General features: G+C 43.3%; 1 protein-coding gene across 1 annotated transcript; it reads right to left on the reverse strand.

Annotated features, from left to right (window-relative positions):
* Positions 1 to 457: 457 nt before the first annotated feature.
* On the reverse strand, positions 458 to 7,584 carry RNF139 (ring finger protein 139). Its single transcript, XM_084210765.1, has 2 exons — positions 7,204 to 7,584; positions 458 to 2,280 (listed from the first exon to the last, which is right to left on the reverse strand). The coding sequence occupies exons 1-2, from the start codon at positions 7,382 to 7,384 to the stop codon at positions 470 to 472; spliced, it is 1,992 nt and encodes a 663-aa protein (XP_084066891.1). The 5' UTR covers positions 7,385 to 7,584; the 3' UTR covers positions 458 to 469.
* Between the last annotated feature and the right edge of the window lie 6,071 nt (positions 7,585 to 13,655).

Consider the following 13,655-nt stretch of genomic DNA (forward strand, 5'->3'; position numbering starts at 1 on the left):
TAAACACAACTCACTAGTTTTTTGCAATAAAGCTCTGCTAATACTGAATTTTTAAGTAAAGCTGCTTTGGCTCAGGCTTTCATTTTCTGAGTTGACCGGCTGAACAGTCTATTTTCACCAGTATTTTTCATTTGCATCCAGAAGACATTGATTGGGGATTACTGGTATACAGTCTTTGGCACAGCATTATCACTACATCAATTAAAGAGTGTTTTTCCAACCATCTTAAAAATGTGAAAACATTTTATTCCATGTACAATAATGTACATAATTTTAAGGTGGTCATGAAAGAGACCAGCAAAAATTAGAGGTATATTTACAGTAGCACACACCACAGTAAACAACCACCATTCACAGACTCAACATTGAGATACTGCTGTTGTGCTTAAGTACAATAACTACAAAGTGATACTTTTATTCTGTTGGAGTCAATCTTGAACAAATACCTCACGGCTTAGTAAAGGGCATCCTAATCACCAAGAGAGTTAGAGTCAACATTAAGAGTCTCATTCAAGTGCTGTGCCACACAGTCGCCATCTTCCTCATCACTATCAGAACTGTCATTATCTTCATTTAATTCATTTTCAGCATCAGCAGCTTCTTCTGCAACCCGTACAGGATTTTCATTTGGTGCTACAAACCCGTTGTTGTTAGAGACATTGGCATTTTCTTTGTCCTCAATGTACACTTTCTGATGGCACATCGGGCACGTGTCCTGAATGTACAGCCACTTCCGAAGACAAAGTGCATGGAAATAATGGTTGCACGGAGTAATGCGCGCAGAGGTGGTGAACTCGTGGTAGCAGATTGCACAGACGTCATCAATTTCCTGTAACCGAGCTCCTTTTACCTCTGGAAGCGAGTTGATTTTCTTCACAGCAGTGCGGCGGTTTATAAAAGTCTTCCAGCCATTCTTGGCTTGCAGGTAGATGTTGAAGTACGCGTGCAGACACATCATGCAAGCACGAATCTTGCTTCCCGATTCAAAAACCATAGTGTAAGCTCCATTTCCAAACATGATTACTCCGAATATAAACTCAATAATATTGCCAGTTGACCGAACGTAATAGACATAATCATCAAGTTTCTCCCATAGCACATTATAGTAGCCATCAATCATAAACAATATATAAACAGTGATAGAAACTATTACTTTTAGGCAAAGCTCTACACAGAACGCTGTGACTGCAAAAAGCCAAGTATTTAGTGCATAGTGGTGCCAGAGGATGTAACTGAGCAGAACTGGAAGAATGAAAAGGCAAGCTGAGACAAACAGTACAGGAAAGTGTCTGCGGAACGATGACACGTGGGAGGCACTGAGAGACATCAGCACGGGGTCTGTCATTCCATGGATAAAATGCAGGACTGCGGTCAACAAAAGGCACATGTTTCTACTCAGGCGAACTAATCGTTCCTCTGGTTTCAGTCCACTTAAACCAGTCTGCAGAGCCAAAATGAAAAACAAGACGGGTGCTACAAACCCAAGCCTTTTGTCATCCTCATCAGTTGACCCAATGAAGGCCAGGATACCAAGTCCCAAATAATGCGCTATTGAGGAAATGACGGCACTCATGCCCAGTACAGTTAAAGTAGAGTCACACCCACTTATGATCAGGCTGCAGATCAGTTCCCAACAGTTATCCCACGATATCAAGAAGAATTTTTCTTCCGTGTTGTTTTCAGCCATCTTTACTACATAAGTTAATACCACAGCTTGTGCTGTAAGTCTTGTTAGCCAAAAGACACGCAGTACAGCTGGAAACCGAATCCTTTTCCATGTGTCTTCCATCAATAGCTGTAATCCATAAATACGATACATGTGCCTCACCAGCAGATAAACGTATCGTACCGAATAATAAAACCACTTAATTTTTGTAGCTAAAATGGCTGTAGTATTTAGTGTCAGAACTAGGCCTGAAATAAAAACAAGTACTTGCCGGACATTTAAAGGTAATTCAACAACCAAGCCAATTACAGGAATCAGTATATCCAAGATGATGAGTTGAGAGTATATGGACTGCATGTTTAGCAATGTAACATATCCAATTCCAAAGGTAAGCTGAAGGATGGAAAGTGCCATCCATAGCGAAGGTCCTTTATGTGGGAAAATCTGAATTCCAAATGCAGCTGTGTTGTAGGCACTGTAGAAGTTTATGTGCAAAGCAGCATAGTAATTCACCAACACTGAAGTTGCGGCCAGCAGAAACGCTGAGGCGATCATGTAGAACTTGAAAAGTGCTCGCTGTTGTAAGACCAGAACAACGCTGGATACAAAGACACCTAAAACCAGATTGAAATCATTTAGTTCTCAGTAGAAGTTCAACAGCAGATTTTAACCTATTAGCTCTGGAGCTACATTTATTTAATGTATCACTTCCCCATTAGTCACTTGTAACTTTGCATTACCAGTGGTTCCCTTTTCAGAGAACAGGCAAGAGGAGGAGTTAATCTCTGCATTTAACATCTGCACACTACAGCTGTCATGCAAAGCCACTGCAAGTCCTAAAATCACAATTACTATGAAGTTTGTTGCAGTTTTAGACCAGAATAGTGACAATTCCCAGCCTTTCAGCCTTAGTCCTGAAATCCAAGGGTAGACAAGTTCTAAAAATAAACTAGAAAAACCCCAACAGATAAAGCATCACCTTTATAAGGAACACTCAAAAAAATAAATGAGTAAGACTTAGTAAGTCCCCTAATTCACTTGAGCAAGGCACTCAACTACAGCTGTCTAAGATGGAGTACTAAAGATAAGTAACCAAAACACTTCAGTTAAACTATTTAATAGGAAAATAGTGAAAAATTGCTGTACTTTGCTGTGAGGAAGGCACTTCTATTTCCCTTCAGTTTGCTTTTATTTCTGGTAAGAGCGGTGACAAAGGTCACATGAGGAAGACCTTCCACAGTATACAGCTTTTGTGCACAGAATCCAAAACTGCACCAATTGCCTCTTTGCCAGTGCCAGTGCAAACTTGTCTGTCTTGTTAGAAGTCAGATTTAGGCCTTGAAATTCCTGTTTGCTAACCTCTCCCTCATATTGACCACGACCACATCTTGACCATGCCTGGGAAGTCTGCACCTTCCTATGAGAAATCCTATCAGAGCAACTGCAGCTTTGGGAGTTTGGGGTTACATGTCCCTGCAGTAAACTTCTGTAGTGTAATTTATGAATTCCATCACTGTGCACCACATAGGTAAGGGCTCTGCCCTAAGAGGTGTTAAATTAAATGGCACTTAGCACTAGATTAATTTCCTTAAACAGTTTCTTTTTCAGGAAACACACTGCCTTTGTTTTGGACTTCTTATTTAGCCTTCCACCCTATGCAACTTCTTTCTCATCCAAACCAGTCTGGAGAGATTTCAATCTCCACAATTTATATTTGATTCTAAGTTGCTTTCAATCTCTGTACTAAAACCAATGAAATCAAGAGTAATCCTCTTTCTCCTGGAGGGCAGCGTTGGTCTGTTCTGACAGTTCAGGCCGTTCTAAATCCACCATAAACAAGTGTTAAAAAAAATTAAGCCATAGCCCCTTGATCATCAGAATAAAATCTTTGAAATAGCATTTGATTTTTAAAACAACAACAACAACAACAACAACAATCAAACGCACAAAAATATGCCAAAAAAAAACCCCAAACCACCTTCAGATCCTGGAGGATTGAGGAAAAGGGAGAGGAACAACATGAATCAACTGCAAAAGCAGGCTACAAATAAAGTTATGAATTTGCCTGAACAATATTCCTTGCCAGTAGCACTGGCTGGAATAAACACATTCTCCTTAATTAATCATTAACCTGGTAACCATGTGAAGTGGACTGAGGAAAAGCCTCTATCAGTTTTCAGAAAGCCCCTTGCATCATAGCTCAGTTCTTCCAGGAAAAGCTGAATATTGGTTCCATGCAGCACTTTCTACAAAATAAGCTTGACAGTTGCTTTGTCATTTTAACCACCACAAACATCTTTAGGAAAGCCAATCCTGCTGGCGAGTTTGTAGCCTTTGTCTTTTCTCAGAAGTCACAGAAAAGGCTCACATGCCTGTACAAGATCGTTATTTATGTAATTCTGATCATTTGAGCCAAAGGAGATGCATTTTACAGTAAGCAGGCTGCTCTGAAACACGCCTTAACAAAACCTATTTTTGTGCTTTGCAGTGGCAGTAACAGGCCTGTATTTAGATACTGCAGGTCATCCTAAAACACTGACGTTTCACATGCAAGACACATCTCTAAAAACAGTACGACAGTGAGTCAATAGAGCTTGTCCTACTGGTTCCTCTGAAGAGGCAGTAACAAAAAGTACAGCACGTCTCTGTTAATACATATAAGGAAAAGTCAAGACTCACTGAAGGAGACTCAAAAGACCCTAAGAGGCAGTGGATCTCAGAAGGGACAGTGAGCACTCCTTTCCCCCCATCTCCACTTATGCCACAGTCCATCTCAACAGAAGAAGACTTTGCCTGCCCTGTACCCATCCCCATTTGCCCTTCAAAACAGTAAGTCTTTTTTCATTTTCCCTCTGCTAGGAAATGCTGCAGTTCCTCCTTTGTAAAGTTTGTCTCTCTACTCATCTTTACTCTTTCTACCTGTGCTACCCCATTGCCAACTGTCCCAGTATGGCCTCCAAACATAGCACTGAACCAAAACACAATACACTTACTTTGAAAATAATTTCTTGTGTTACAATTAATGTCTCCGTCTCATTTTTTTTCCTTTAAATCCTGAAATTTGTCATTATCTTTAGAGGAGCCCACCACTTAGGATTCTACTTTCAGTCACGTGCAGGGGACAATCACTTTTACACATCAGCACTTCATTCATGTGGAACTGCCAAACTATTTTTCCCTAGCTCCAGTCATTCTATTTACTTCCACATCTTTCTGCAGACTCAAGTATTTATAGAACCCTTCTCAAAACTCAGTGTCCTCACTGAGGAGGGACTGCTGTCTGAGGTGACAGTCACACACTCCTGGGGGTGGTGGCTCTGCTGGAATTGAGATACTTAAACCCAGTGCAAAGATACAAAAGGTAAACATTGTGCTGGGGACAAAGCAAGGTTAACCAGAAACACAAAAGAAAATGTGCTCCAGCTGTGGAAGTTGGTTCTGTGCCATGTATAACTCTATTTACTTGTGTAGAGAGTGATGGAAGAATCAGACCGAGGAATCCTGCTGTAAAACTTTGTAACACCCACAGAGATCTCTATTAGCATTCCCGAAGAGCTGTACTCCTAGAGTATTTCAGAACTGTTTAATATCACCTCCAAAAATCATCAATCTCTCCAGAGCTTCAATCTTTATGTCTGGTGGACAGATTGCCCGTTTATCCTGTGCTGTTGTGCTACAGGGAAGGTTTGGATCAGTACTTCAAAGTCTGCAAATGGTAAGTTAAAAGACATTTTCCCATTATTTAAATACAGAATGATCCAAAAGAACTGTATCACTTTCCTAAGAGCAGCAAAAAGCAACCCTATAATCCTTAAATTCAGATGAGGGAAAAAAAACATGAAAAAGCACTCTGTTGTCTGAACCAGATGGAAGGTGTTTAAGATCATCTTTAGGTGCCTACATTTTAATCTTCAATTTTGAAAAGCCAAGAACCACAGACCCCTTTTCTAAATGTTCAAGATAAGTCTCTTGGTATAAAACATTCCCAAAGCTTTTTTGCAGAAGGCAAAAGTTACCCCCTTCTTCCCCCAACCCCTTCCAGAAAAGTGCTCATATAAATGCAAACATCAAAAGTGACTGAATCTCCCAGTACCACACACTTAAGAGACATCATTGAACAATATATCCACCACTCATTTACACAGGTTGGATTAATTTCGATGCTCTTCTTACAGCATCTGGATCATATGATGAAGGGTTCCTAAAATTAAGTTGGTGAGGCACTGCAATGTAATTTTTTTAAAAAGGAATTATCACTCTTAGCAATTCCATAAGTGTTGAACAAAAGGTCAAGTAAATGGGAAGCAGGGGGGAAGAACCCCTGCTCCTCATCCCAGACACACCATACCCATGGCACGGCAGGCAAAGGAGGCAACTTAGGGTCTCCTCAGCATCACTTCTCATGTGAACACCGACTTTCCCTGGCACCCTCAACCAAAGCAATATAATAAACGTAAAACATATAATAAATGTAAACAACCAAAATAAAACACCTGCTGCATTGTGTTACCTCCTTCCTTTGCTCTCCTCTCCTGCTGTCTTGCTATTGGTTATTGTTTACTTTTTCCCCCTCTGCTCCTCGACTTGTGTGATGCAGTCACACCACACTTCACACTGTGCACATTTCCTTTAACCCTCTCTTCTCTGCTTCCTGCCCCAAAAGCTGTACTGCCTATTTCCTTCCTGTTTCTCTTCTACTATAAACGTAAAAAAAAATCCATCTCTCTCGGGCCTGCAAAAAAAAAAAAAAAAAAACACCCCAAAGAAAACCGAAACAACTTGATTTGTTTTGTGTTCTTCCTGCCTCAGGATCGTGATACGCAGCACAGTATCACCTGTACAGCAGTTCACTGAACGGGACTCCCAGTGAGCCGAGGCTACATAAGAACCCAAGTTAACAACACTGGAAACCGTATCACCTAGTTATACCACTGACTTTCATCCATCATAGGAAGAAAAAAAAAAAGCTTGAAAATAACCATTGGTAAGTTTCAAGAGGCTTCTCTTTCCTCTGGGAACCAAATTCCCGGCACTTCTGAACTGCTGTTGCTAAAATAAGGCTTGAACACCGTATTTCAGGAAGACATCACGCTATCCAAAGGGTTTTTAAAAGACCACATGAAAACCCTATACCCACTAAGTCACATGTCTTCCGCCTTGAAAGCCCCCGGAGTGGGAGGGGGGGTCACAGCCCCGAGCCCTCGCGGGGTCCTTGCACCGCTGCGGGGGCAGGAGCAGGCGGAAGGAGACGGGGAGATAGATCGGAGGGGATGAACCGGGCCCGGAGCGGGCAGGAGGGGGCGAGGTGCTGATCCAGCCCGGGCGGACGAGCAGGGTCTCGGCGGTGGCAATAGGAGCCGGTGGGGACGGGAATCGGGGACGGGGGAAAGGGAGAGACGGGCCACGGCAGCAGCAGCAGCCAGGCGGCGGGTAAGGGGCGGGGAGCAGCGGCGGCCGCGCCGTGCCCGCGGCTGTGAGCGGGGCCGGCGGAGCACGGTCCGTGTCTCTCGGGAGGGGAGGAAGGGAAGGCGTCTCACCCAGCAGCCGCAGCAGCGCGCCCAGCAGCGCGGCGCTCACGGAGCCGCCCGGCAGCGGGGCCGAGTTGAAGATGGCGTCGATGAGGAACAGGCTCGGCACCCGCAGCGCGACCTCCAGCCCGGCCCGCAGCCGCGGGCCCAGCCGCAGCTGGGGCAGCCGCGGAGGGCCCGGGGCCGCCATGCCCTGCGCGGGGGGGCAGGCGGGCCGCCTCTCTCCGCCGCTGGAGGAGCGGAGGGGGCGGGAGCGAAGGAAGGGAGGGCTGAAGGGAGGGAGGGCGGCCGGGAGCCGCTACCGCCCCGCGCCCGCCGCCCGGCGCGCCCGGCTCTCCCGCGCCGCCGCCTCCATGTTCCTGCGCGCGCCCGCGGCAGCGCCGCCCGCCGGCTCGGGGGCGGGGCCGCGCCGAGGGGACGCATGCGCAGCCCCGCCCCCGGGACCGCTGGGGTCAGTCGGGTTGGGGAAGGGCGCGGGGCCGCCGGGACCGGGCCGTGACCCCGCAGCGACCCCGCAGCGACCTGAGGGATGCGCCGGGCTTTCCTCAAACACCTCCAGGGACCGTGACCCCACCGCTTCCCGGGACAGCCCATCCCAGCGTCCAATCAGCCTTTCTCTGAAAAACTTCTTGATGTCCAACCTAAACCTCCTCTGGCGCAGCTTAAGGCCATTTCCTCTTATCCTGTCGCTGCTTTCGTGGGAGAAAAGATCGACCTGCGCCTGGCTACAACCTCCTTTCAGGGAATTGTAGAAAGCATAAGATCCCCCTTGGATCTCCTTTTCTCCAGGCTGAACACCCCCAGCAACCTCAGCTGCTCCTGGTGCTCCAGTCCCTTCCCCCGCTCTGCTGCCCTTCTCTGGATGCACTCCAGCCCCTCAATGTGCTTCTGGAACCGAGGGGCCCAGAACTGGACACAGCACTGGACACAGTGGTGAGGTTGTGACCGCAGCAGGGAGTGCCAAAGGACAGTCACTGCCCTGGTCCTGCTGGTCACACTGTTCCTGATACACTCCCGGATGCCTCTGGCCTCCTTGCCCATGAGGGCACGCGCTGGCTCAAATGACGGGATGGCAGCGGGCCTGGTCCCATGAGCGCTTCGGCCCCTTGTGTCCCTAAAGTGCCCCTGAAGCCCAACCTCATGGCAGGAATCCTCTGCCCGCCGTAAAGCGGCGCGTTCGTGCTGCAGCCCCTTGGGAGGGGTCAGCCCCGTGTCCCCACCCCGCAGGGCTTCTCACGGCTGCAGCTTTGCCCCGCGCTGGCCGGGAATGTTGGAGCGCTCGGTACCGTCCAGGGCTGTCAGGGAGATGTGCAGCCTGATTAAATGGGCTTTAATCAGAATTCCCATTTCTCTTGAGTGAGATGCACAAGACCTGTCCTAGCCAATGCATAAACATAGAGAAGGGTCAGAGGAAGAACGGCATTTTCCTTTCAAATCCTTTCTCCTTCCTCGTGCATTTTCACAGAAGCTACACATACAAGGGCAACTGGAAACTTCAAGCTGCCTTGATTTTTCATCAAGAGCTGTAGTGATAGGCCAAGGAGTAATGGGTACAAATTAAAACTGGAAAAATTTAGGGTAAACATAAAGAAGAAATTTTCCGCTGTGAGGGTGGTGAGACACTGGAACAGGTTCCTCAGGGAGGTTGAGGCTGCCCCAGCCTTGTCAGTGTTCAGGACCAGGTTGGATGGGGCCCTGAGCAACCTGGTCTAGTGGTAGGTGTCCCTGCCCATGGCAGGGCAGGCTGGGACTAGATGATCTTTAAGGTCCATTCCAACCCCTCAACATTCTGTGATTGTACCATTTTTACTAAAGAAAGAAATGATTACTAAGTTGAAAGCAATGTGTAACAATGTTAGCCCATCTGAAACTGGGACATTTCCCACCCCATCCCTTGTGGGAATAAAAAGCATGTTCCAGGACACAACCGAGATGAGTTTGTGAGCCTGTTGGCATCTGCCACGCTGCAATTTCCCACCAGTGTCTGCCTGCTGCTTCACCTGCTGGGGCTCAGCCTTTGCATGAACCTCATTTGTCCATGGCTTAAGCCCTTGGAAGCCTTTCTATTGTTTCCAAAGGGGTTTGGATCAGACCACAAAAGTATTGCACAGGAATTTTCCTAAGCAATGCCCCAGCTAACAAAGCCAGAAATGTTGCCAGATTGCTAAAGGATTGTGTTACAAAATCCATGGACATGGACAAAGTGCATTTTTAATCACATACTGAGAGGCATTACTCTGACCTAGTAAGTCTCCCCACAGCAAATAATAGAGGTCAAGGTTTAAAATGTGAAAACGTTTGAAGGTGGCTGAATCACAGTGATTTGGACTTGCCTGAATCATTTTGCTCCTCAACTAAGTATAAAGCTGCTGAATGTAAATAACACTATTTGATTTGAAATTAAAAACAATGTAAATCAAGTACATCATAGTACTTGATAAATCCCAGTAATATGTATGAAGATATTAATTTATATGAGGTGTAATTTCAAGAAATGAACAACTCAAAGCACTATTTATGGAAATGAAATTCCCTGACCTCCCAAAGCCCTTTCAACTTCATTTAATATTCTCATTTGTAAAGAGGATCTTAAATCTATTTTTGCAGTACAGGCTTCAGGATCAGAGGTGATGCTGTAGTACATATTTATATTGCTTTAAGGACATGTGGATTAAATGGAACCCATTAAATGGATTTTCAGGTTTAAATACATGCATTTACTGGCATATTTTACAGATGTTATTTGGGCATGTAATGCAGTCATGGATGTCTGCAAATTACTTTGTGCATGAACACTTCCAGGTTGTAAACATTCCAGAAATCCTAGTGCTAGTGAGGTGCATCACATCAAATGAGTATGTTTTACACAAGTTTTTCAGAAAACCTATTTCTGTTAGGACTCCTACTTTTGATTTCAGTTCAATTTAAAAAAGGTAAAGGTAAATCTAAACTGGATTATCAGGCACATGGGATGCAGGATGATGACATCTACTGGATATATTTCATTTTGCAATTTGCACTACCTAGCTTCAAATGTAGAATAATAAACCAAAATCAGCGTTACACAAGCAAACCTCTGCTGAAATCACTTCAGTGATAGACACAAGTGCAGAGAAATTTAGCATATAATTTTGAGAGTTAAATGCAGTCTCAACTTCTTTGTATATTTGGGGGTTAAATACTATTCCCAGTACATTTCTATAAATACACCAAAAAAAGTTTCCTTGGTTGAGGAATTCTTCAATTTCTCATTCATAACTAACATACAAATTAAGAAGAAAGCTGCTTTATTTGTCTGTATAGATGAATTGTTAAGGGAAAATAGTGCTGGTTCACGATGAAGGTTGTTCCCTGGAGTATCACTGGGACTGGATGTACCTGCCCTGGCTTGGTGTCAGGTGTCAGGCCCACACCCAGGACACGGCAGCACAAAAGAACAAGCCCTAGGGAGCTGTTTCATAATAAATAAGAATATAATATTCAAAAATATTTTCAAAATAACTTAATACACCTCATGTACGAGGCTGAGTCAGACAGATGCAGATCAGTCTATTTCAATAACAAGTCGCTGGAATTCTTTGATGTTCTTCACAGTATGTGGCAGAAGGTTGGGTTTTACTCTGTCATGTAAAAATGATTGTTAAGGTATTTTTGATAGTTTGGAGTGGTCAAAATTAATATAATTTTTTTCAAAAACTGTTAGCATTTTTTTTCATCTGAGATTTTTAGAACAAGAGGAACTGCATAAACGCAAATTATCAGCTGTATAAGTCACATGCTTTGAATTAACTAAGGGAATTTTTATTTTCTTCTGGAATGGTAGAACAGCCTATTTTCTATGTCAGTCTGCTGAGACCATGCTTAGGGACTGTGCCTATATATTATGACAAAATCTAAACCCACTTTTTAGCAAAACAACTTTAGATTTCTTGAAACTCCCCCATTTGCTTGAATGCTTTCATGATCCCTTTGACCCAAAGGCTTTATTGGATTAATGCAAGTGCTCACATCAGATAGTGAAAAATCACATGGTCTTGCAAAAATCACATTTTGATAATTAAAAAGAATAAAAATGCAGAGAGGGTTTTAAGAGGATTAGCTTTTTTTTTCCTGACGACAAGATCCTGAAAAACTAAATGCACATAATACCTTTGCCTTGAAACACCCCGTGTAAATTTAGCCTGATTCAGTAACAGTAATTTTTGTAAGAATGAAAACAGTTGCCTCTCTTGAAAAACAATGCAAATGCACATGTCAAAACTGTGTTTTAGTTTGCAATGTGTGTAGCAATCCATTAACTATTCCCAAATTTCATTTCTCCTTTCCAGAGACCTTTCAAGATCTCAGTGGATTCTTTGATATCATATTGCAATCCTCGTATAAGAGTAAAGTTTTGTACAATCTATCTTTCTTTTTGTTGTAAGTTTTTTCATTATGATCACTAAGGATATCTGTATTTTGGACTGAAACAAAAACCAAAGACTTGTGAAAGGAACCTAATGTGGATTTTCTTCTCCTAGGATGATCTTCACTAGTTGTTCACTAGTAGTTTATATCTGTGTCTTCTTCTGAAAAGAAAAAAGCAAATCAAAGTAATATTTTAAAAGCTAAGATAAAACCTGTAAGTATAGTTATTGACCTAGGGATCTTCTGAACATATTAAGAATTTCCCTACAAAAATCCATGTGGTTAAGCTTAGTTATTAAGTTTTGGTTTTCCTCCTCCTCTACAACTAAATGCCATGGGCTTAGATAGCATGTCTTAAAAGATGCTAACAAAGCAGAAAGAGATCTACTTATAGTTAACATGTAACAAACCAAATTGCAATAACTTGTTTGTGTGAAGGATTGATTTTGATTTCTTATCTGCACAATGTCTGTAACATATGGCTTTACAATTTTCTGTGGAACAAAACTGTGCAGATAAAAGGCCTTTGGCCTTGCCTTCTGTGAAAATATAAAAGGGCGAAGAGAACAAAGTATATTAACAGTTGGTCATTGGCACATTTCTCTCATTTCCTAACTCTGACCAGCATACTTAGCAAGGAGACAAGAAAGAGAGAGACAAGAAGTATGTCTCAGGAGTGCAGCCCCTTGCTGCGTGTCGCCTGCTCCCGAAGGAAGGATTTACTGGTGGACAGCTCCGTGTGCTCTGCCCAGCTCCTGCCCGAGGCACCGTGCCCAGGCAGCGCTCCCCTCCGGCCTCCTCGGCTCCACATCCCCTCTCTGCCCGGGCTCTGGGAAATGCACCACGTAAGATCGCTCCTCCCAGATCCCTCCTGATCCTTGGAATTGTTGTTCTTTTTTTTTTCCAAGCACTACACGGAGAAATATCTGTCTGTCTATCCACACACACATTGCAGCTCCTGCTGCAGTTTTGCCTTCTTGCCCAGAGCTGCTGACTGTATCCTAGGCCTGGTTTGAAGACATAACTAAGCAAGCAGAAACAAAAAGAATTAAGATTTTTTTTTTCCTCATTATTGCCATGTGTTCTTTTGTCTCCTGCCATTGTTTTCCAGTATTTGAGTGTATCTTGCTTGAGACAGGCAGCATTATGAGCTTGCTTGTTGTGTATCATCCCTTTTCTTAGTGGTTTTCCCAGCCCCCTAATCCTGTTATTAATCCATAGAAAAAACCCCAGCATGCTTTCCTACAAATTGCATGCGCAGTAAAAACAGGTCTAGAATGTTCAAGTAGTAAAATATTTTAAAAGTATCTCAGATGCTAGAAATTTTTCCTAGGAATTACTATTCATTATATTTCTAATATTTCTGTATTTTAATATTAGTTTATCTTCTGTAGCTGTTCCTGACTATTACTTGTAATAGAAGTTCAGTATCTATGTGTTCAAAGAAAAATGTATCTGCTAAAACAGGCAGGAAGCTGGAACACCCTGACAGCTGGTGCAGCACATTTTTTCAATTGCCAGACAGCAGCTCAGAAATGGTGTGCCTGAGAGGGAGGAATGGAAATGATTGTGATATTGTGTGTGTAGCACATGGAAAGCACATGCTGCCATCATAGCAGTTTTTCTGACCTCAGCCATGCTTTGTGTTAGGCAGCTGTAAATGTAAGAAATAAAATGCAGATCTAGTGTTAATTTTTAAACTCATTAATGAAAATTTTCCCTTTGAAACAACAAAGTAAATAACAGCTGTAGATATAGAACCTTGCACTATATGTTGTTTTTTGTAGCTAAGGAAATGAATTATGCATTACACTCAACATTTTTCCCCTTACAAGGTGATGCATGGCTATATGTGGGGAGTCTGTATCACTGAAATGCAAGATCTGCTTATTCAAATTCAATATTTGTTTAGATATTTAGTAACATCTGGAATGCAGTTTTAGAGCTCCTGATTTACAAAGTGAAATAGCAGAGGAAAAGGCAAGTTCCTTTAGTTTTGGGCCTGACATTCATTTTGCCATTTGTGCTATTTGTTTTGTGGAAGATGGAAATGG

This window comes from Fringilla coelebs, assembly GCF_963513975.1.
Source record: "Fringilla coelebs genome assembly, chromosome: 1".
NCBI lineage: Eukaryota > Metazoa > Chordata > Aves > Passeriformes > Fringillidae > Fringilla > Fringilla coelebs.